Source organism: Bombina bombina, chromosome 5 (assembly GCF_027579735.1).
Source record: "Bombina bombina isolate aBomBom1 chromosome 5, aBomBom1.pri, whole genome shotgun sequence".
Lineage (NCBI taxonomy): Eukaryota > Metazoa > Chordata > Amphibia > Anura > Bombinatoridae > Bombina > Bombina bombina.
The window spans coordinates 1135478783-1135502275 of record NC_069503.1 but is presented as its reverse complement, the minus strand read 5'-3'; the positions used below and the strand labels follow the sequence as shown (position 1 = coordinate 1135502275).

At 39.6% G+C, this 23493-nt stretch overlaps 1 protein-coding gene across 1 annotated transcript in view; it reads left to right on the top strand.

Moving 5' to 3' along the window:
* The window catches only part of ZC3H3 (zinc finger CCCH-type containing 3), a 909551-nt gene that overhangs the window by 23211 nt on the left and 862847 nt on the right, over nt 1–23493 (top strand). The window contains exon 2 of the mRNA XM_053715425.1: nt 12134–13664. Within this exon, the coding sequence (XP_053571400.1) occupies nt 12134–13664 (1531 nt within the window). The remainder of the gene's footprint in view (nt 1–12133; nt 13665–23493) is intronic.

Below are 23493 nucleotides of genomic sequence, written 5' to 3'. Positions count from 1 at the left end.
CCTCCAAATATCACTGGACTGGTGCGATTGGAATTCACTAGGGAGACCTACATACATAGGACAGTACTGGTACTCTTTTTGTTGGGACTTTTTATGTTTGTAGTCTGTATTACTCTGTGTGTCTTTATTTATTTATTTATTTATATATATATATATATATATATATATATATATATATATATATATATATATATATATATACACAGATCTATAGACTTAGGAATATCTATTTATAAATACATAGAAAATATTCTGCTTTGTGTAGAACATTGGAATGTGAACTATTTACAGTAAATACACAGTATAACACTTTATTAAATATGAATATTGCATAAATATGATTAATCTACTTAAAGTGATGGTAAATCCTAGTGTAGGGAAAATAGCTTTCTGCCTGTAGGCTGCCTTCGCAGCTCAGTGTGGCGATCGCCTGGAACAAATAAAGGGGGTTTCATCATGAAGTATTTTATACTTCATGAATGAAAGTCTCCTTTATTTGTTCCAATGGTGTGTGTGTGTGTATTTTTATATATATATATATATATATATATATATATATATATATATATATATATATATATATAAAATGTAAGTGTACTTTGTAATGCAATTGTGCTGTGTTTTATGACTTGTTTTGTTTCGCAAAACAGTTAACCACAGCTTGGTAGATGCGCTCCACTCATAATCTGGCCCTATATGTATTACCTTTTTGTCTCTTTGATATTGTATGTGTCTGTAATTTTTCTAATTAACATGGAGCCTGCTGGAACTTCTTTAAATGTAGTTCCTTTAGATGGAAGACCTCTGTCCAAACTTGTGCCTGTTTCTCCTGCAGCTCAACTTTGCAGTTCTTGTATGGATCACCGTCCTAATGCATTCCAACCAGTCGAAAGCTGCTATTGCCTCTAAAGCAATAGGCCATCCATCTGTTTGTACTGCACAGGGGAGTTCTTCAGATGTTGCACAGGATTTAAAGTTTTTGTGCGCTCAACTGTTTCTTAGATGTTGGTGACCATACCTCCAAGTAAGAACTAAAGAGTCTCTGACAACCTTCATTTGAATCAGAACAGATAAGCAGTTCCTTTCAAACTCCCTGTGTAACATTTCAAGGTTGTCGTCCTCTTCACAAAAACAAGATTCTTCCAGTTCCTCCTGGAAGTTCAACTCCAATTAGAACAAGGCGACACAGTAAAAAAAAAAGACTTCTTCCTTTACAAAGTCAGAATGATGAAGCGGCCCCAATTCAGGTTGCTTTTTGGTAGGGGGCAGATTTTGCTTTTTTTGGAAGGCTGGGTCTCAAACTGTAAGACCCTTAATTTCTAAACGTAGTGTTTCAAGGATACACAATTGGTTCTAATGTTCTCCACAGAAATTTTGCCTCCCAGGTGGCATCATAAAGTAGCTGGGTCGGGGCAGTGTAATACTTTATAATAGTATACCATTTTCTGCTAGACAAAGCTCAAATTTATTACATAATATATAATGCATGATCCTTGGAACATGGAGTTTCAGATCAAAGTCTCCCAGGGGAAGGTTTCTTCTGTCCCATGTTCCATAGGAACCTGGTAAGGGCTCATGCTCTTGTTTCAATGTATTCTGGATCTAGAACTCATGGGGATAATAGTTCTGGTTCCTATGTCAGAACATGGTCAGGGTTTATTCCAACCTGTTTATTGTTGTTGTTTTTTTAAAAAAGGGACCTTTTTCAGGCCTATTCTGGATTTGAAAATTTGAACCAAGTTTCTCAGGGTTCCTACCTTCAAAATTTAAAAAATTTAGACTGTTTTACCTCTTATTCTGCAGGTATAATATATGTCCATGATAGACTTGAAGGATGCTTACCTTCATATTCGTATCAACAAAGTCCATCAGCAGTTCCTGAGATTTGCATTACAGGACAAACATTTTTGGTTTGTTGCTCTACCATTTGGTCTGCTACTGTTCTCAGATTTTTTTTACAAGAGAAGTGTTCTGGTAACTGTTTTGTCTGTAGAGCTGAAGGTATTTCGGTGGCTCCACACCTTGACGATGTCTTGGTACAAGCTCTATCTTTACGTTTAGCAAAATCTCATACCAACAGTCTTTGGTTGTTGGTTCGCAAACATGGTTGGAAAATCAGTGTTCCAAAGAGTTAGCCTTCTCCTCAGACCAGAGACTCTTTCCTTTGAGTCTTAAAGAGACATGAAACTCAGCATTTTTCTTCCAAGATTCAGATAGAGCATACAATTTTAAACAACGTTCCAATTTACTTAATTTATCAAATTTGATTTGTTTTCTTGGTATCCTTTGTTAAAGAAGCGGCAATGCATTACTGGGAGCTAGTTAATGCATTGAGTGAGCCAATAAAATGAGGAATATATGTCCAGCCACCAATCGGCAGCCCCTGAGCCTACCTAGGTATATCAAGAAAAGAAAAGAAATTAGATAAAAGAAGTAAATTGGAAGGTTGTTTAAAATCACATGCTCTATCTGAATCATGAAAGAAAGAATTTGGTTTAATGTCCCTTTAAACTCCGTATCAATAAGACTTTTTTAAACAGATCAAAGGAAATCAAAATTACGGCTGTTATTTTAGTTTCTTGACTAAAACTCTTGATTTACACAGCTTACTTGGAGTCATGAATGTCTCCCCCAAAATGCATTACAGCCCATTCTACTAGATCAGGTTCCACTTCCTGGGCTTTTAAAAATGAGGCTTCTATTGAACAAATGTGCAAGGCTGCACCATGGTCATCCTTATCTACCTTTACTAATTTCTACCACTTTGAAGTTTTTGTTTCTTCTGAAACAGTCTTTTGGTAGGAAAGTCCTCCAGGCAGCAGCATCTGGAAATTGGGTACCTGCCTTTTTTGAAAAATGTTTTTGTCCCCCCAAAATTACTTGTCGACTCCACAGCTTGAGTATCAGTTTCCAGGAGTAATGGTTTGTGGACTCTCACCACCTTATCAAAGAACAGAAAATGTTATTCTTGATAAATTAATTTATTTCATGGTGATGAGAATCCATGAGTCCCACCCATTTTCACTAAATTTATGTCATATTTTTTCTGGTGACTGGTTTGCATCTCACTTTCCCTGCTTTGTCTTTTCCTACCTTCTACTTCTCCTTGCTTGGCTATATGTATACTAGCATACCAGAGAGGTGAGAGGGATTAAGTGCTCTTGGAGTTTTTGGAATCTACCTCCTCCTAGTGGCCAGGAGTGGAATCCCAGGAGTATAGGCACCATGAAATAAATTAATTTATCAGGTAAGTAGCATAAATTTTGTTTTTCAAAAAAGATCAATTCATGTAGTAAATGCAAAGCCTGACAACAATATATAGGTGAATTTCTACAAATTGCATTAGTTGTTTAAGAGATCCTAGGTTCAACTTATTTCCTATATTGAGACCAAACAATCCCTGTGTAGAATGTAGAAGGCTAAGGCATATGCGTGACCCTCTTCTCTGCTGAACTATTTCTTACCTGCAATGAAAGTTCTTTTTTTTATTTATTTGCTCTCTGTATTTCTATAATTATGTTATTCCTGACACAAATAAATCATATGGTTACATTTAGTTTTGATGTCCAATAAAACAGTATAAAAAGTGACCAGAATGTAAAGTATCTTTGTATTACAATGTTAATAAAGTACATTTCCAACAACAAAAATGTGTGAGTCATAATTTACTAAATGTTATATTCGGTTATCTAATACTCATAGAAACCCCTTATACACGTGGGTGTATAAGGGGTTTCTAGAACTCTTTCCTACTTGTCTTTTTTTATTCCTTTATACGTGGTCACTTTGGTAGTCCTCTCACTTTCTGTGTCTGACTACAGAGCTCATAATAAGCTGGTTTTACTTTCTTGGGCTCCTTTTCATGAGAGCATACCGAGGTATGATCAGATACACATCTTGAGCACTATATTGCAGCAGTGTTTTCAACAATCTTAAACATATAGTGCTGGAGATGTGCAACCTCTTGATCATACCTAAGTATGCTCTAATGGAAAGGAAGTATGTTTAAAAAAAACTAGACCAATAGATACTTTAATAATAGAACTATATTAGAAAGTTTATTAACCCCCTTCTCTGCTATGTCTTTTTCACACCACTCTGCTAAACTGATTTTGAGAGTTTTTTCAGTTTACTGAAATATGACTTACTATAGTATTTAAATGTAAATGACACACACAAATGTAGAATATACATTTATATTTATATTTCATTGCAGGTAAAAAGGCTGCAACAAAAATGTAGTATTTTTTTTGTTTCTACAATTTTGGTAAATAACATTTAAAATAAGCAGGTGACAACTGGGATCATATTACTAAATGTCTTTGAACTATGAAAATATGTTTTACGACTGTTATACAAGCAAGTTCCCTGTGCATGTGCGATCGCACTAGCATTTGGTTACAAATCACAATATAACCGTATTGAATATAAGAACACACTGAGTTCGTGCTACCTAACATGATAATTAACAAAAATAATATAACAGCTATCCGGTAAACACACTGTGTATACAAATATAGCTATCAGATCTGATCATCCCTCATATTCAAACAGCCAATCAAAATTGCTCTCCAGTCCCAACATCACTGGAGGCGTGCATGTTCTCTTAACATGAATATTGGACATGACGATAATAGCAGCACACTTTTGATTGGTAGAATACAACAAGGTATAAGCCAATCACGGCTTTGGATACGTTCTAACCTCTTAGTAGGCATGTTTTTTACTTAAATATCATCAACTTGTGACCCGGCACACCCCTTCTGAGGAAGCATAATATGAAATGCGACCGCGTCAGGGGTTCTCTGTGTGTGTGTGTTTTTTAATGAGCTCTCTGCTCGGTTTGTGTCCAGCCTAAAATTTTTATGTTTGTTCGTCCAAAAATGTGTTGTGGGATCTAAGATATTTTACTAAGGGTAAACTAGATAGTTACTCTTCACCGCTCAGCAATGAAACCAATAGAAGACGTTAGTCTAAACCTATTATTGTTACTCAATCATTGAAATCTGAGCTTGAAGTGATTTTCACGTATATTATCACTCTACCCGCATACTTTATAAACCTATTTCACTTATCCTAAGATACAACCTTTTTCGAGTAGCAGTACAAACATTCTGTTGAATATTAACTGTTGGCTGCCCAGCAGAGAATTGTTAATTGTTACATGGCAGCATTTTTCCAAGTACAATACAGCTGTCTTTTATTTAACTATCAATAAATGTTATATTTTAATGTGCACATAGTGCTTTTTGTGCTACCAGCATTTTCTTTTTGCACCTATCTATAAATAGGTTATTTGTGTATATTACCAAATTGGTTTCAAGGGTATTTAAAGTTGCACGAGGGGTTGATACAGGCTTTTGAGGGTTGTAATAAAAACTAGAGGCGAGCCATAAACCACAATTGAAATAAAAGCAAATTTGTTTTGTCAAGCGATAAATAGACTTGATGCTTTTCAAGACTCTATCCATTTGAAATATTTGGCAATTATATTTCCATCAAGGAGTCTTGGTCATCTGTAGCTGCTAATGGAGATTGAGGGGTTTGAAATACATCCCCCAACAAGCTCCCTTGCAGCTACAGTGACTCCACCCTTTTATGACTACACCTCCCATTGAAGGTTTGGTTGTGCCGCCCACTAGGTCACCACTATTCACCTGGCTTGTAGTGCGGGGTTTGCAAAAAAACAGCATCTGATTGGCGAAGCCTCTGCATGATAAAAACGAGTTGTCATAAGCACACAGCACTCCTCTATTTAACTGTTCTCTTCATACAGTGCTTCACTTGGGCTGTGTTAAGGAAAATTTACACAGTACAACCAGAGCACAGCACTGTTTGAAGAGAACAGACTGATGCAGCACTGCAAAGTGAAAGCATTAACAGATCCTGCATGTGACCTGTTCTTTCTGCAGGCATGATGCATTTTCTGCAATTACATTGCAGATCACAGCATGTTTTTCCTTGGGCCTATACAGCTCAAGAAAAAGTGTGTATATTCAGTATCTCTAATCAAATCATTTTCCCTGGAGATTTATTTTTTACCTGAACAATTTCCAAGTTCTCATTACTATGACACTTGCCAAAGATGGATGACATCAGAACGCTTAGACCCGGGGTCGACAAATCTGTATGCTAAAAATTTAGAAGCCAGACCCACTATTAGGAACTAGACAGTAATATTTTAATATAGATAAAGGAGAATAATCCAAAAAGTTAGGAGTCAGGGGTAAAATTCTAGGAGCCAATGGTTCCCTGGCTCCTGGGTTTGTCGAGCCCTGACTATCCTGAAGGGACAATAAGCATTAAATAAATATTTAGGTAGAATAAGGTTTTCAGAGAATTAGCTTGAGAATGAGATGCAGATGTGTTTTTTTTAAAATTCTTAAAAAAATATTGAAAAACTAATTTAAATATTGAAAAACTAAGTGCAAAGTTTGTGTCCATAAAGCGATGTGTGCCGCCATATTGTAACCTAGGTCTTTTTCTCTCCTGAGGCCAATTCGGTACATTTATAAATGGGTCAATATAGTGTGCAGCCAATCACTGTGTAGAATATAGCAGTATAAATTCCGAAGAGACAGTGTCATTTTTATAATGTGTATAAAAGAGTAGCATTTAAATATAGAGCCTAAAATATATTTGTTGTAAAAGCCATTCAAATTTAAACTAGTACATTAGTATCAGTTGTGTACGTCCTGCTGAGGCTCATTGGTATATAGGTAAACACGCTCATGATCAACCAAATGAAGATAATCAGGGAGTACGTATCAGCCAATGGACATTAGCAGGGAGTACGTATCAGCCAATGGACATTAGCAGGAAGTACAGTATGTGTCAGCAGGAAGTACGTGTCAACCAACAGGCATGAGCACAAAGTAAGTATACAGTTGCAAGAAAAAGTATGTGAACCCTTTGGAATAATATGGATTTCTACACAAATTGGTCATAAAATGTGATCTGATCATCATCTAAGTCACAACAATAGACAATCACAGTCTGCTTAAACTAATAACACACAAAGAATTAAATGTTGCCATGTTTTTATTGAACACACCATGTAAACATTCACAGTGCAGGTGGAAAAAGTATGTGAACCCTTGGATTTAATAATAACTGGTTGAACCTCCTTTGGCAGCAATAACTTCAACCAAACGTTTCCTGTAGTTGCAGATTAGACGTGCACAACGGTCAGGAGTAATTCTTGACCATTCCTCTTTAGAGAACTGTTTCAGTTCAGCAATATTCTTGGGATGTCTGGTGTGAATCGCTTTCTTGAGGTCATGCCACAGCATCTCAATCGGGTTGAGGTCGGGACTCTGACTGAGCCACTTCAGAAGGCGTATTTTCTTCTGTTTAAGCCATTCTGTTGTTGATTTACTTCTATGCTTTCGGTCATTGTCCTGTTGCAACACCCATCTTCTGTTGAGCTTCAGGTGGTAGACAGATGGCCTTAAGTTCTCCTGCAAAATGTCTTGATAAACTTGGGAATTCATTTTTCCTTCGATGATAGCAATCCGTCCAGGCCCTGATGCAGCAAAGCAGCCCCAAACCATGATGCCCCCACCACCATACTTCACAGTTGGGATGAGGTTTTGATGTTGGTGTGCTGTGCCTCTTTTTCGCCACACATAGTGTTGTGTGTTTCTTCCAAACAACTCAACTTTGGTTTCATCTGTCCACAGAATATTTTGCCAGTACCGCTGTGGAACATCCAGGTGCTCTTGTGCAAACTGTAAACGTGCAGCAATGTTTTGTTTGGACAGCAGTGGCTTCCTCTGTGGTATCCTCCCATGAAATCCATTCTTGTTTAGTGTTTTACGTATTGTAGATTCGCTAACAGGGATGTTAGCATTTGCCAGTGACTTTTGTAAGTCTTTAGCTGATACTCTAGGATTCTTCTTCACCTCATTGAGCAGTCTGCGCTGTGCTCTTGCAGTCCTCTTTACAGGACGGCCACTTCTAGGGAGAGTAGCAGCAGTGTTGAACTTTCTCCATTTATAGACAATTTGTCTTACCGTGGACTGATGAACAGCAAGGCTTTTGGAGATACTTTTATAACCCTTTCCAGCTTTATGCAAGTCAACAATTCTTAATCGTAGGTCTTCTGAGAGCTCTTTTGTGCGAGGCATCATTCACATCAGGCAATGCTTCTTGTGAAAAGAAAACCCAGAACTGGTGTGTGTTTTTTATAGGGCAGGGCAGCTGTAACCAACACCTCCAATCTCATCTCATTGATTGTACTGCATTTAGCTGACATCTCACTCCAATTAGCTCTTGGAGATGTCATTAGTCTAGGGGTTCACATACTTTTTCCACCTGCACTGTGAATGTTTACATGGTGTGTTCAATAAAAACATGGCAACAGTTAATTATTTTTGTGTTATTAGTTTAGTTTAAGCAGACTGTGATTGTCAATTGTCGTGACTTAGATGATGATCAGATCACATTTTATGACCAATTTATGCAGAAATCCATATCATTCCAAAGGGTTCACATACTTTTTCTTGCAACTGTAAGCCAATGGGGATTAGCAGGAAGTATGTATCAGCCTATGGGCATCAGCAGGGAGTATGTATCAGCCTATGGGCATCAGCAGGAAGTATGTGTCAGCCAATGGGCATCAGCAGGAAGTATGTGTCAGCCAATGGGCATCAGCAGGAAGTATGTGTCAGCCAATGGGCATCAGGAAGTATGTGTCAGCCAATGGGCATCAGCAGGAAGTATGTGTCAGCCGATAGGCATTAGCAAGAAGTATGTGTCAGCCAATGGGCATCAGGAAGTATGTCAGCCAATGGGCATCAGCAGGAAGTATGTGTCAGCCGATAGGCATTAGCAGGAAGTACACATCAGCCTATGGGCATCAGCAGGAAGTACACGTCAGCCTATGGGCATCAGCAGGAAGTACACGTCAGCCTATGGGCATCAGCAGGAAGTACACATCAGCCAATGGGCATCAGCAGGCAGTACACATCAGCCAATGGGCATCAGCAGGCAGTACACATCAGCCAATGGGCATCAGCAGGCAGTACACATCAGCCAATGGGCATGAGCAGGAAGTACATATCAGCCAATGGGCATGAGCAGGAAATACGTATCAGCCAATGGGCATGAGCAGGAAATACGTATCAGCCAATGGGCATGAGCAGGAACTATACAGCTGTATTAGTTTCAAGTTAAATTTAAAGATCTTTTTTCCTTCACATCTTTTTACAAAATAAACCATGTTTAAAAAGAAATTGTTTATACTGAAAAACAAAATAAGAAAATGGATTTAAATATTCAGATTGCTTACCATACTTGTGAAATAACCAAAATGCAGTCTTAGGTCCCCCTAAAGCATAAAACAGACATTCTTTAAAGCATTCCTTCTCTAAATAGAAGCATTTTTGCTATTCATGTTTTTCAGTGACACACACATGCTGTAAATGCCCATGCACCAGCATTCTAACACCTCACCTTTTCAGAGAGTCAGCATTGGCTTGTAAAAAAACATTTTTTCTTCACTGACATAATGCACACCTCTGCCAGCTCTCTGAGGTTAAATACTGGTTCACGGCCCTCAAAGCATATGTGCGTATGCTTCTGAAAAATAATGATAATTTCTTTATAAAGTGCCAACATATTATGCAGTGCTGTAACATTAAGTATACAGTTAAGGAGTACATTAATCAGAAGACAATTACATTAACCATAAGGGTAGCGGGCCCTGCCCTTGAGTCACTGTAAGCTGTAAACCCTCTTTACATAAAGTGACCATCGGGATATAACAATTACATGAGGACGTTGAGGGTAAGAGAGACATATGTAGTAGAGACATCTTAACGTAAGTTGTACTTATCCTTGTATAAATATGTTTTGAGGAACACATGACATTTCTTAGACTAGAGGAAATTCTGACTGAGCGAGGCAAGGAAATCCATATGATAGGTGCAGATCAAGACAAGTCTTGCAGACGAGAGTGTGAGGAAGTAATGAGAGATGAGGAGAGAAGTAGGTCTTAGGCAGAGCGGAGGAACTGCTTTGGGGAGTATGGGCAGATATATAGTAAGGGGCAGTGTTGCTCGAAAAATAGCAATACATTTTACTAGAAACATTTCTGCTATTGGAAGTATATTGCAGAAATGGGCATCAATACACATTGAGTTTTTCTGACCAACGGCAAAAATATTTAGTGATTATTGCCTCAAAATGATGCATTTACTTATGGAGTAAAATTAATAAGACATGTATATTGACAGCAGGTATCTCACATTCCTTTATGAAGAACAATGCTCAGGATATCCGTACACATTTCCCAGGCATTCTTGCATTTTTATTTTTTTATATATAGAACTCAATTCTATTGGGAAAAAAACGTGTTGTGACTATTGGACATTATCCGATGCAGTAAATGTAATATTTAATGTTTACAGAATGGGAAGTTACAATTTAACAAACTTTTTGATTGGGTTTGGCAATAACGGCAGTCAGGGCTGCCATCAGGGGGTGACAGGGGTGACTCCTGTCAGGGGCCCAATGGGCCAGGGGGGCCCCATGAGACAAGAACTAAAAAAAAAAAAATATATATATATATATATATATATTTTTTTTTTTTAATTTTTTTTTATTTATTTTGGCAGCCACCAGTGGGTACTACAGCAGAGTGCTAATTGAGCATGGGAAATGTTATTACAAGGAGTAAAGTATTAGCATTTGAGAGGATTTCTGAGTGTGCACTAAACCACTATGCACAGTGTGAGACAGACTTGGCACTTTGTTTGTACAGTGTGTGCCTGAGTCAATTTTGAATTCACAGAATTATTTTTGTTTGCACATTTACAAATATGATTCTTTAAAAAGTGATCTCTTAATTTCTGCAATTTTTTATCATGCATGTCACACACTGTTGATTTAGGGGATACAAGGTGCATAAATGTTTCCTCCTGTGAGTGTTTCTGTGGGTGTCTGGGTTTATGTCTTTGTGTTTTGGTTTGTGTGTCTATGAGTGTGTATGTATTTTTTTTCTGTGGGTCTCTCTGTGAGGGTGGGTGTGTATGTCTTTGTGCATTTTCTGTGGATGTCTGTGAGGGTGTGTGCCTATGTCTTTGAGCTTTTTCTGAGTGTCTCTGTGAGGGTGTGTGTATGTTTGTCTTTGTGTATTTTCTCTGGATGCCTCTGTGAGGGTGGGTGTGTATGTCTGTGTTTTCTGTGGATGTCTCTGTGAGGGTGTGTGTGTATGTATGTATGTCTGTGTTTTCTGTGGATGTCTCTGTGAGTGTGTGTGTTTTCTGTGGGTGTCTCTGTGAGGGTGTGTGAATGTCTTTGTGTGTTTTCTGTGGATGTCTCAGTGAGGGTGTGTGTATGTATGTCTTTCTGTGTTTTATGTGGTTGTCTGTGTGTGTATGTCTTTGTGTGTTTTCTAAGGCTGTCTCTGTCGGTGCTTCCTTGGGTGTATGTGCAAGTTTGTGTGTGTGTGTCCATTGTCTGTTCCATTTTAGGACATTTTGACCTTACTACTGATTATTCACATCTTTCTACAGACTTTGAGACTGAGACCTTTTCCGGAAGTCACCAATCCACCATTTAATCTTTAAATTATTGTATAGGCAGTTCAGGGCCCTACCCTTCCTTTCAGCCACTGCATGCTGTTGTCATCATTTAGTTGGCATCTTCCTTTACAAAAAGATAATCAGAAATCCATATTTTGTTTTCTAAATCTCCTTTTTCTTTTACAAAATTGTAGTTTACCTCATTACTTGTCAGGTCAATGTAAACAAGTGCTGAGTGTCTGTTTGGGTGTCTGTCTGAGTGTGTTTCTTTGCATGTCTGCTAGAGTGTCTATATGTGAATCCTTATGTGTGAGTGTGTTTCAGTGTATGAGTGTGTCTGTGTTTGTGTATGTTACTACCTTTACAACATTTCCAAGTTTAAATAGACACTTAAGAATAAGGTGCATATACGTTTTAGTCACTTGGTCAAAAATTGCACATGTCAAAGGAGGGGGGGAGCCCTGATCAATGGTTAAGTCAGGGGCCCCAAAATTTCTAGTGGCGGCCCTGACGGCAGTAATAACAGCAACAAAGCTTTGGCATTTTTATTTATTTTTGTGAAGTGGTTTTTCACCTGTTACATATTGTTCTCTTTTCCCTCACAGATCTAATTCATAATCACAAGATTGTACATGGCAATAGAGCAATATCATCCATTACAGCAAATTCAAGATGGCAGAATCCAGCACAGCCTACGTTCCGGCCCAGAGGGGCTTTCCATGGTGGACCATCCCAAAGAGGGTTCCAGTGTACTGGGCCTCGCTTCCAACCACCAAATCAGGGTAACACATGGAGAAAAAAATACTCTCTGGTGAATAGGGTTTCTAATAACACTGAGCAAATAAACTCTGTTGCCACCACCTCTAGTGGGAAAACGGGAAGCAATGCTGCAATAACAGGACTGCCTACCCACCCTATATCTCAGGGTGTACAGAAGCCACAATTGAATGTTAACACCTTGCCAGCTGTAATATTGGGAAACCAAAAAGTTCCTGAAAAATCTTCACAGTACAGGAAAGTTAATACTTTTCTTGTGTCAAAACCCCCCATATCAGCGGTAGAAGGCAACAGGCACACGCAACTGAAAGATTATTCGTCCCATGTAGCTCTTTCCACGTCTGCACAGATCAGATCCACTTCTCCAGCACAAAGAGCTGACGTTAAATGTGAACAGAAGATTGTGTCAAAGAAGAGCCCACTACCTCTTAATCATCAGAAAACGCACTGGTCATCCCAAGATACACAAACTGCAATTCAAGGAACTACTGTGAAGATAGTTTCAAAAAAGAATTCTTCTTTCTCCCATCATCAAAAATTGCACTGGTCATCACAAGATACAAAAACTGGCGATCAAGAATCTACTGTGAAGTTAGTTCCAAAAAATAATCCTCCTCCTTCCCATCAACAAAAAATGCACTGGTCATCCCAAGATGCACAAGCTGCAATTCAAGGATCTACTGTGAAGTTAGTTCCAAAAAAGAATTCTCCTTCCTCCCTTCATCAAAAAATGCATTGGTCGCCCAAGGACCTGAAACCCCAAGGATCAACTGTAAAAAGTGTTACTTCAGTGACACTTCCCCATCAAACAAGGTCCACTTTCCCAGAAGCTTCAAATTCTGCCCTGGAAAATCCCCAAGCTGGTACTTCAAAGGAGAGACTTGTGACAGTCCACAAAATTCGCAATGCACAAAAAGGTACCACACCTCTGGTAACGCCAGCTAAAATCACTAGAGGTCAGAAAACAACATACACTTGGGTGGCAAACCCAGCTAAAACCAACTTGACTGGTAAGAAAATCAGCCCAAATGCAAAGAAACTTGGAAGTGCACAAGCACAGGGAGTGCGATCTCCAGCTGGTTCTGTGATTTCTAAAGGGAAAAAACAAACGCCACAACCAAAAACTGTAACACCCAAAAATAAGTACAAGTGGAAAGCAGAGCACGTTGGCCAGACGCCCTCTAATTCTGCCTATTTGTCAGGCGACGGTTCCACAGAAAGAAAAGCTAAGGGGCCACAAAGCACAGACACACAGGTTGCCCATGTTACAGGGCTAAAGGCGATATACAGAGATTCTACACATTCCAATTACAAAGTGAAAAGTCGGACCAAAATCATCAGGAGGAGAAGCAACTCAAGGTAAGAGGTTTTGGCTCTTTATGAGCAAGGTGGGATCAACTTTATGTGTTTTATGTGATACGAAACAAACACCTAGCTTCTGTACAACACGCTGGTTTTAGTAACAGTGGATAAAAGGCTTCGCACCATGGGCCCTATGATCTAAAGGTCTCTGGGCTGGTGAGATTATTAATGAATTCTCGCCAGTGCTTCTATTTCCCTGGTTGAATGATCTAAAGCCACCCTGAAAACAGGGCGTCTCGCTAAGGTTTTTTTTACAGCATTCTCGTATGTGGACGAGATGCAGACATTACAAAAGTGCACAATATAATTTGTATTATAAAAATCTTACAAAATAAATAATTGAACCATTCACATAAAAATATGCGGCAAAAAATTAAGGTGCATCAAAAATCCTAAAAAAATTCTTCACCAAAGATCGTATTTTATGGAAAATCTAAACGTTTGTAGGTAAATCTTATTAAATATGCAGTGTCACAGAGTGCGCTAAATTACTGCTTGTGAGGGTGACATAGGTATCTACACTTTAGCCATAACGGAAACAAACTGTAACACAACAGTGTTAAAGGGATATGAACCCCCCACAAATTATTTTGTGATTTAAAAAAGAGAAAACAATTTTAACAATGTTCTAATTTACTTCTATTATGAATTTTTCTTTGTTCTCTTGGTATCTTTATTAAAAAGCAGGGACATAAAATCAGGAGCCCTCCCAGGTGAGGAGCACTATATGGCAGTAGATTTGCAAGAATGTTATCCATTTCCTGCCATGTAGTGCTCCTCAACCAAGAATACCAGGGGAACAAAGCAAATTTGATAATAGTAACAAAGTAAATTTGAAACTTTTTTTTAAATTGCAAAAGAAACATTCTGGGTTTTATTTCCCTTTAATTTAGGCCACCCAATGCTTTGCCATAAGCACATTTGTAGTGTGATCATAGGGGTTATTGTCCTCTCATGTGAAATTGGCCTCCGTTGATTCCTCTGGACAGTATCTTATTCAGGCCCTTATGGTTTCCTGTATTCACTGCTGCAATTGCTTTTCTCATGTGCCAATTTCACAGCAATTTTGAAGCGTCAGATTATTTTGATTTCTACTGTGCACCTTAAATAGTTTTTTTTTTAAAAGTAATTTCAAAATGAATTTAAATTTTTCAATAAAAATAGGATTCTTGCAAGAAAAGTTTAATGATTTTTCTTTCTAATGACACGGTGAGTCCACGGATCATCATAATTACTATTGGGGAATATCACTCCCGACCAGCAGGAGGAGGCAAAGAGCACCACAGCAAAGTTGTTAAATACCACTCCCTTACCCACAGCCCCCAGTCATTCTCTTTGCTTGTATCAGTTGCAAGGAGGGGTAAAGTTAGGTGTCTGATTCTTCAATCAAGAGTTTGTTATTTTTAAAGCAGAACAGATTTGTTCTGATATTTTTGGGGGTTTAGCCGTAGTCCACTTCAGTCTCTTCAGTAGAGCAGTGGTGGCTTTTAAGCATTTGGGAACTTGGGGGGTATAATCCTCTCTGCGCCTCCCAGGTTGTGTTGCTGCCCTTTTGATAAAAGACTATGTATGTTTACGTGGTCTTTTTTTCTGTATCCACAGGTCCATGTTAGGAAGGAAGCCTTTCAAACCTAGTGAGTTGCCTTGCTGCCGTGCAGATTATTCTGGAGGTAAGTGCTGTTTTTTATTTTTCTGATGGTGTTCAGAAAAGGTTGGCACTTATGTGGTTAACTTTGGGATAGTGAACCTGTTGGTGCAGGTTTTATATTGTGGCAGTTTTTATGGGGCACTGCTGAGTTAAGGTTTTTGGTTTTAGCGTGGCTCTGTTTAGGGAGTGTTTTTACTCTCCTTGTATGACTCTTTATTGTTTATTTTTATTTTAGAGGAGGACTGTGTTTATTTTTAAGATGCAGACTGCTTGTGAAGTTTAGTCTTGCTTTTTTATTTCTCCCGGCGACTGTTTGTAAGTTTTGTCGGCTGGGAGGTGTTTGCATACGCCCACAATGGGCTGAGTTTTCTTCTACGCGAGTTTTGCACGTGCTTTTCTTATTCCTTCTGGGTATAGGAAGTGTTTCACTGTCTGCTCCTTTTCCAGTGCGTGCATGTGTGGTCAGTCCGGAGAGCGGGTGTTAGCAGTGGGAAGTCCGGATTATCTTTGGCTACGTTGTTTATTGCTATGGTCCGTGGGAGGTCAGGTAAGCACCTCAGCAAGGCTTGTTGAGGTGTAGAGGTGCTGCAGGGGTCTAGTTTTATTTTCTGTGCGTAATTTTATGTTTAACGTTTTTTTCTTAAAGTAACAGTAATGTTATTTTTTTTGTTGCTGCAGTTTTTTTTATTTTTTTATTAGTATAATAATTTTTTTGTGCTAAGGATGGATCAAGAGGACCTGCAAGATATTACTTGCACTTTATGTCTAGATGCTAATGTGGAGGCACCTATTCCTTTCTGTTCCTCATGTATAGAGATAACTTTACATTAAAGGGATAGGCTTTTTGATTCAGAGCCTTCATTTTCTAAGGAGAATGTTGTTCAGGAGTCTCCTGTTCAAGCTATACCACAGCTTTCTCCCTAGTCATCCCAATCTCTATCTTCTTCTCATGCTGTGCCCTGCGGTTCATCTCAGGTTGTTTTTTTCATTGCAGGATATGGCTACTCACATATCCTCTGCTGTATCTGAGACTTTGTTTGCTTTTCCTGTGTTGCAGGGGAAGCGCAAAAGGAAGTATAAGGTTTTTGACTCTGTTGCAGTTATGTCAAATGTTTCTTCCCATACGTCTGAGGAGGAAAATACTTCTGTGGCGTCTGAGGGGGAAATTTCAGACTCTGATAGTGTAATTCCTTCTGCTGATTCTGAGGTTGTTTCTTTCAGATTTAAGCTGGAGCACCTCCGTTTGTTACTCAGGGAAGTTTTGGCTACCTTGGATGACTCTGATTCGACGGTCATAGTTATTCCCAAGAAGGCTAGTAAACTTAAGTTTTTTGAGGTTCCTTCCGTGGCGAAAGTTTTTCCTGTTCCAGATCATGTCTCAGATCATTACACGGGAATGGGAGAAGCCCGGAATTCCTTTTTCCCCTTCGCCTATTTTTAGGAAAATGTTTCCTATTGCGGATTCTATTAAGGAATCTCGGCAGACGATTCCTAAGGTTTGGCCAAGAGGACCACTATTCCTATTGATGATAGTTGTTCTTTCAAGGATCCCATGGATAAAAAGTTGGAGGCTTTGCTTAAGAGGATGTATGTTCACTAGGGCTTCCAATGGCAGCCTGCTGTGTGTATTGCTACAATTACCAGTGCGGCTTCATATTGGTTTGATGCGTTGTCTGATTCTATTCAGCAGGATACTCCTCTTGAGGAAATTCAGGATAGAAATAGGGCTTTAAAATTGGCTAATTCTTTTATTGCGGATGCTTCTTTAAAGGTCATCAAGTTGAGAGCAAAGATTTCTGGGTTTGCTGTTCTGGCGCACAGGGCTTTATGGTTAAAGTCCTGGTCTGCGGATGTATCATCTAAATCTAAGCTTTTATCCATTCCTTTACAAGGGTAAGACCTTGTTTGGGCCGGGGTTGGCTGAGATTATTTCTGATATTACGGGAGGGAAAGGTCATTCTCTCCCTCAGGATAAGAGAAATAAACAGAAGGGTCATCAGAGTAATTTTCGTTCCTTTCGTAACTTCTCTGGTAAGTCTTCCTCCTCCAAGCAGGATCAGTCCAAATGCTCTTGGAAGTCCAATCAGTCCTGGAGCAAGGGGAAGCAATCCAAGAAGCCTGCTGCTGACTCAGTCAGAATGAAGGGTCTGCCCCTGATCCAGGAATGGATCGTGTGGGGGGGCAGGCTTTCTTTTTTCGCCCAAGCCTGGGTTTGAGATGTTCCAGATCCTTGGGTGATAGATATTGTGTCCCAGGAATACAAACTGGAGTTTGACTTTTCCTCCCAGGGGCAGGTTTCTTCTTTCCAGGTTATCTGTAGTCCAGATAAAAAGAGAGGCATTCTTAAGTTGCGTTCAGGATCTTTCCGACATGGGAGTGATTGTTCCCGTTCCTGTTCTGGAGCAGGGACTAGGGTTCTATTTTAATCTGTTTATCGTTCCCAAAAAGGAGGGAACTTTCAGACCCATCCTAGATCTCAAATATATAAAGAAATTTCTCAGCGTTCCATCTTTTAAGATGGAAACTATTCAGTCAATTCTTTCTCTGGTTCAAGAGGGTCAATTCATGACTACAGTAGATTTAAAGGATGCATATCTACATATTCCCTTTCACAAAGATCAACACAAGTTTCTGAGGTTTGCTTTTTCTAGACAAGTACTTTCAGTTTGTGGCTCTTCCTTTTGGTATTGCAACAGCTCCCAGGGTGTTCTCAAAGGTCCTGGGTGCGTTACTGGCAGTGCTCAGACTTCAGGGGGTTGCGGTAGCACACTATCTGGACGATATTCTAGTTCAGGCACCATCTTTTCAACAAGCAAGCTCCCACACTTAGTTGTTGTCTTTTCTGCGCTCCCACAGTTGGAAGGTGAATTTAGGAAAAAGTTCCTTGATTCCGGCTACAAGGGTGGTATTTTTGTGAACCATTAAAGATTCTCTAGAAATGAAGATTTTTCTGACAGAAGCAATGAAATAAAAAATGCTCAATTCATGCCTTGCTCTTCAGTCCTCTCCTCGGCCGTCGGTGCCCCAGTGTATGGAAGTTATTGGTCTGATGGTTTCAGTCATGGACATCATTCCGTTTGTTCGGTTTCATCTCAGACCTCTGCAGTTATGCATGCTCAGACAATGAAACGGGGATTATACGGATCTGTCTCCAAAGATTGTTTTAGATCAGGCTGCAAGAGATTCTCTTCCGTGGAGGTTGTCTCAAGATCTTCTCTCCCAGGGAACCTGTTTTCGCAGGCCTACCTGGGTGATCGTGACCATGGATGCCAGTCTGCTGGGTTGGGGAGCTGTCTGGGATTCGCTGAAGGCTCAGGGTCTCTGGACCCCGGAGGAATTGGTTCTTCCCATAAATATCTTAGAGCTGAGGGCTATCTTCAATGCTCTTCTGGCCTGGCCTCAGTTAGCTTCAACCCAGTTTATCAGGTTTCAGTCGGACAACATTACGTCAGTGGCTTACTTTAACCATCAGGAAGGAACTTGGAATTCCCTGGCCATGACAGAGGTAGCCATGATTATGCAGTGGGCGAAGGCTCACAATTGTTGTCTATCTGCGATCCACATTCCAGGGGTGGACAATTGGGAAGCGGATTTTCTGAGCAGACAGACATTTCACCCGGGGGAGTGGGAACTTCATCCGGAGGTGTATTCCAGCTTGATTCTCAAGTGAGAAGAGCCAGAGTTGGATCTCATGGCATCTCGGCAGAATGCCAAGCTTCCGAAGTACGGGTCGAGGTCAAGGGATCCTCAGGCTGTACTGATAGATGCGCTAGCAGTTCCTTAGATGTTCAGTCTGGCATATGTGTTTCCTCCGTTTGCCCTTCTTCCTCGGGTTATTGCTCACATCAGACAAGAGAGGGCGTTGGTGATTCTCATTGCGCCAGCGTGGCCTCGCAGGATCTGGTATGCAGATCTGGTGGAGATGTCATCCTCTCCACCTTGGAGTGTTCCGTTAAGGAAGGACCTTCTACTTCAGGGGCCCTTCCTTCACCCAAATTTTGTTTTCTGTAGCTGACTGCTTGGAGATTGAACGCTTGATTTTATCCAAGCATGGTTTTTCTGAGGCGGTTATTGAGACTATGTTTTAGGCGCATAAGCCTGTGACTAGAAAGATCTATTATAAGATATGGCGTAAATATCTGTATTGGTGTGTATACAGAGGCTACTCTTGGAGTAGAGTCAGGATTCTGAGGATTTTGTCTTTTCTCCAGGAGGGTCTGGAGAAGGGTTTATCTCCTAGTACCCTGAAGGGTGCTTTATCTATTTTGTTGCACAGACGTCTGGCGGATGTTCCAGACGTTCAGTCTTTTTGTCAGGCTTTGGTTAGAATCCGGCCTATGGTTAAGTTTGTGACTCCTCCTTGGATTCTTAATTTAGTTCTTAGAGTTCTTCAACAGGCTCTGTTTGAGCCTATGCATTCTTTGGATTTTAAGTTGTTAACCTGGAAGGTTTTATTTTTGGTTGCTATCTCTTCGGCTCGAAAACTTTCAGAGCTTTCTGCGCTGCAGTGTGAGTCTCCTTTCCTTATTTTTCATTCTGATAAGGTAGTACTACGTACTGCACTAGGTTTTCTTCCCAAGGTTGTTTCTGATAAAAATATTAATCAGGAGATTGTTGTTCCTTTGTTGTGTCCTAATCCTTCTCATAAGGAACGTTTGTTGCACAATCTGGATGTAGTTTGTGCATTGAAATATTATTTGCAGGCGACTAAGGATTTTCTTCTTCTTTATTTGTTTTTTTTTTTTCTGGGAAGCATAAAGGTCAGAAAGCTACGCTGCTTCTCTTTCTTGTTGGTTGAGGAGCGTTATTCGCTTGGCATATGAGACTGCTGGTCAGCAGCCTCCTGAGAAACTCATGGCTCATTCCACGAGGGCTGTTTCTTCTACTTGGGCTTTCAAAAATGGAGCTTTTGTAGATCAGATTTGCAAGGCTGCCACTTGGTCATCTTTACACACTTTTTCTAAATTTTACAACTTTGATACTTTTGCTTCAGCTGAGGCTGTTTTGGGGAGAAAGGTTCTTCAAGCAGTGATGCCTTCTGTTTAGCCTAAACTGTCTTGTCCCTCCCTTATCATCTGTGTCCTCTAGCTTGGGTATTGATTCCAATAGTAATTATGATGATCCGTGGACTCACCTTGTCATTAGAAAGAAAATGAAAAAATACTATTGAAAACAGGGGTACTTTCATTCATCAAAGTTTACAAAGCAGCATTTTAATTAAAAACTTACCTCTCTTCTTTGCACAGTCAGAGCAGCTTCCCCCACCCAGAGATCCTCTCTTCACACGTCGTCAATGACTAATCCAATTTCTTCCAATTACGGCTTTCCCTCCAGGCGAGTCATTGCCTGAGGCCATGCCGTGATTGGAGGAAGCTGGATTAGTCATTGATGATGTGTGAAGAGAGGATCTCCAGGTGGGGGGAGCTGCTCTGGCTGTGAAAAAACAAAGGTAAGTTTTTAATCAAAACGGCTGCCTTCTAAACTTTGATGAATGAAAGTGCCCCTGTTTTTTAATAGTATTTTAAAAAACGGGTTTTCATTCATCAAAGTTTTACCTTCAATTTAACAGCTTTGATGTGGTGCTCTTTGCCTCCTCCTGCTGGTCAGGAGTGATATTCCCCAATAGTAATTATTATGATCCGTGGACTCACCGTGTCAAGAAAGAAACAAATTTATCAGGTAAGCATAAATTTCATTGTTTAATGTGATTTTATGATTTTTTAGGCATCTGCTTCACTTACTATTATTCAGGGACACCCCTCTGTTATCAACATAAAAACTCCCTTTAGCTAACAGAGGCTCACAGTACCGGCGAGATGACTTCTAGAATCTCACAAGCCCAGAGAGCTTTGGGTCTAAAGTCCTTCTCCTCTTATAGTTTGTGTTTATGTCCTAGATCTAGCGTCTCGTTATACTCCACACCCCCTTACAAAAAAGTTGTTTTATTTAGTCCTGGGACAATGTTTCAAACAAATATGTTCATGCTAAAAAGACTTGTCACTGGCCACCTTGTGGCATTTGTGCTTATCAGCCACTGGTCTATTTCACAAAACTTATGCTTTAAAATCAAAATGCACTGCTGTAAAGGGAAATGCAACTCAATTTTTTTTTCTTTCATTGTTGAGATAGAGCATACGGTTTTAAGCAACTTTGCAATTAACTTCTATTAACTCATTTGTTTCATTCTCTTGGTATCCTTTTGTTGGGGTAAAAGGCAATGCACATGGGTAAGCCAATAGCATGATGTGTGTGTGTATATATATATATATATATATATATGTGTGTGCATTCACCAATCGGCAGCTCCTGAGCCGACCTAGCTTTTCAACAAAGGATATCATGAGAACTAAACAAATTAGATAATGTAAGTAAAGTGGAAAGTTGTTTTACAATTGCCTATTCTCTCTGAATCATTAAAGAAACACTGAGTGATGAATTACTGTAGTGTTTTTTTCTCTTGTTAAGTGTATCCAGTCCACGGATCATCCATTACTTGTGGGATATTCTCCTTCCCAACAGGAAGTTGCAAGAGGATCACCCACAGCAGAGCTGCTATATAGCTCTTCCCCTAACTGTTATATCCAGTCATTCTCTTGCAAGCCTCAACCAAGATGGAGGTCGTAAGAGGAGTGTGGTGTTTTATACTTAGTTTATTCTTCAATCAAAAGTTTGTTATTTTTAAATGGTACCGGAGTGTACTGTTTCTCAGGCAGTATTTAGAAGAAGAATCTGCCTGCGTTTTCTATGATCTTAGCAGAAGTAACTAAGATCCATGGCTGTTCTCACATATTCTGAGGAGTGAGGTAACTTCAGAGAGGGAATGGCGTGCAGGTTTTCCTGCAATAAGGTATGTGCAGTTAATATATTTCTAGGGATGGAATTTGCTAGAAAATGCTGCTGATACTGAACTAATGTAAGTAAAGCCTTAAATGCAGTGAGAGCTACTGGTATCAGGCTTATTAATAGAGATACATACTCTTATAAAAATGTAATATAAAACGTTTGCTGGCATGTTTAATCGTTTTTATATATGTTTGGTGATAAAACTTATTGGGGCCTAGTTTTTTTTCCACATGGCTGGCTTGAATTCTGCCTAGTAACAGTTTCCTGACTTTCCACTGTTGTAATATGAGTGGGAGGGGTTTTTTTGTGCAGCAAAAATTACAGACACAGACATCCAGCTTCTTCCTGCATGATCCAGGATATCTCTGGAGGGCTCAAAAGGTTTTTGAGGGAGTAGAGCTGTGGCAGTTGTTGTGACTATTTTAAAAAAAAACAAACAAAAAAAAAACAACGTTTTTGTCAGTTATTATTCTGTTTGGTATTAAGGGGTTAATCATCCATTTTTCAAGTGGGTGCAATGCTCTGCTAACTTGTTACATACACTGTAAAAATTTTGTTAGTGTAACTGCCTTTTTTCACTGTTATTTCAAATTTTGGAAAAAATTTGTGTTTTTTATATTGCTTGTAAACTTGTTTAAAGTGTTTTCCAAGCTTGCTAGTCTCATTGCTAGTCTGTTTAAACATGTGTGACACAGAGGAAACAACTTGTTCATTATGTTTGAAAGCCATGGTGGAGCCCCATAGGAGAATGTGTACTAAATGTATTGATTTCACCTTAAACAGTAAAGATCAGTCTTTAACTATAAAAGAAATATCACCAGAAGATTCTGACGAGGGGGAAGTTATGCCGACTAACTCTCCCCACGTGTCAGACCCTTCGCCTCCCGCTCAGGGGATGCACGCTAATATGGCGCCAATTGCATCAGGGACGCCCATAGCGATTACCTTGCAGGACATGGCTGCAATCATGAATAATACCCTGTCAGAGGTATTATCCAGGTTGCCTGAATTAAGAGGCAAGCGCGATTGCTCTGGGGTTAGGAGAAATACAGAGCGCGCAGATGCTGTAAGGGCCATGTCTGATACTGCGTCACAATATGCAGATCATGAGGACGGAGAGCTTCAGTCTGTGGGTGACGTCTCTGATTCGGGGAAACCTGATTCAGAGATTTCTAATTTTAAATTTAAGCTTGAGAACCTCCGTGTATTGCTTGGGGAGGTATTAGCTGCTCTGAATGACTGTAACACAGTTGCAGTACCAGAGAAATTGTGTAGGCTGGATAAATACTATGCGGTGCCGGTGTGTACTGATGTTTTTCCTATACCTAAAAGGCT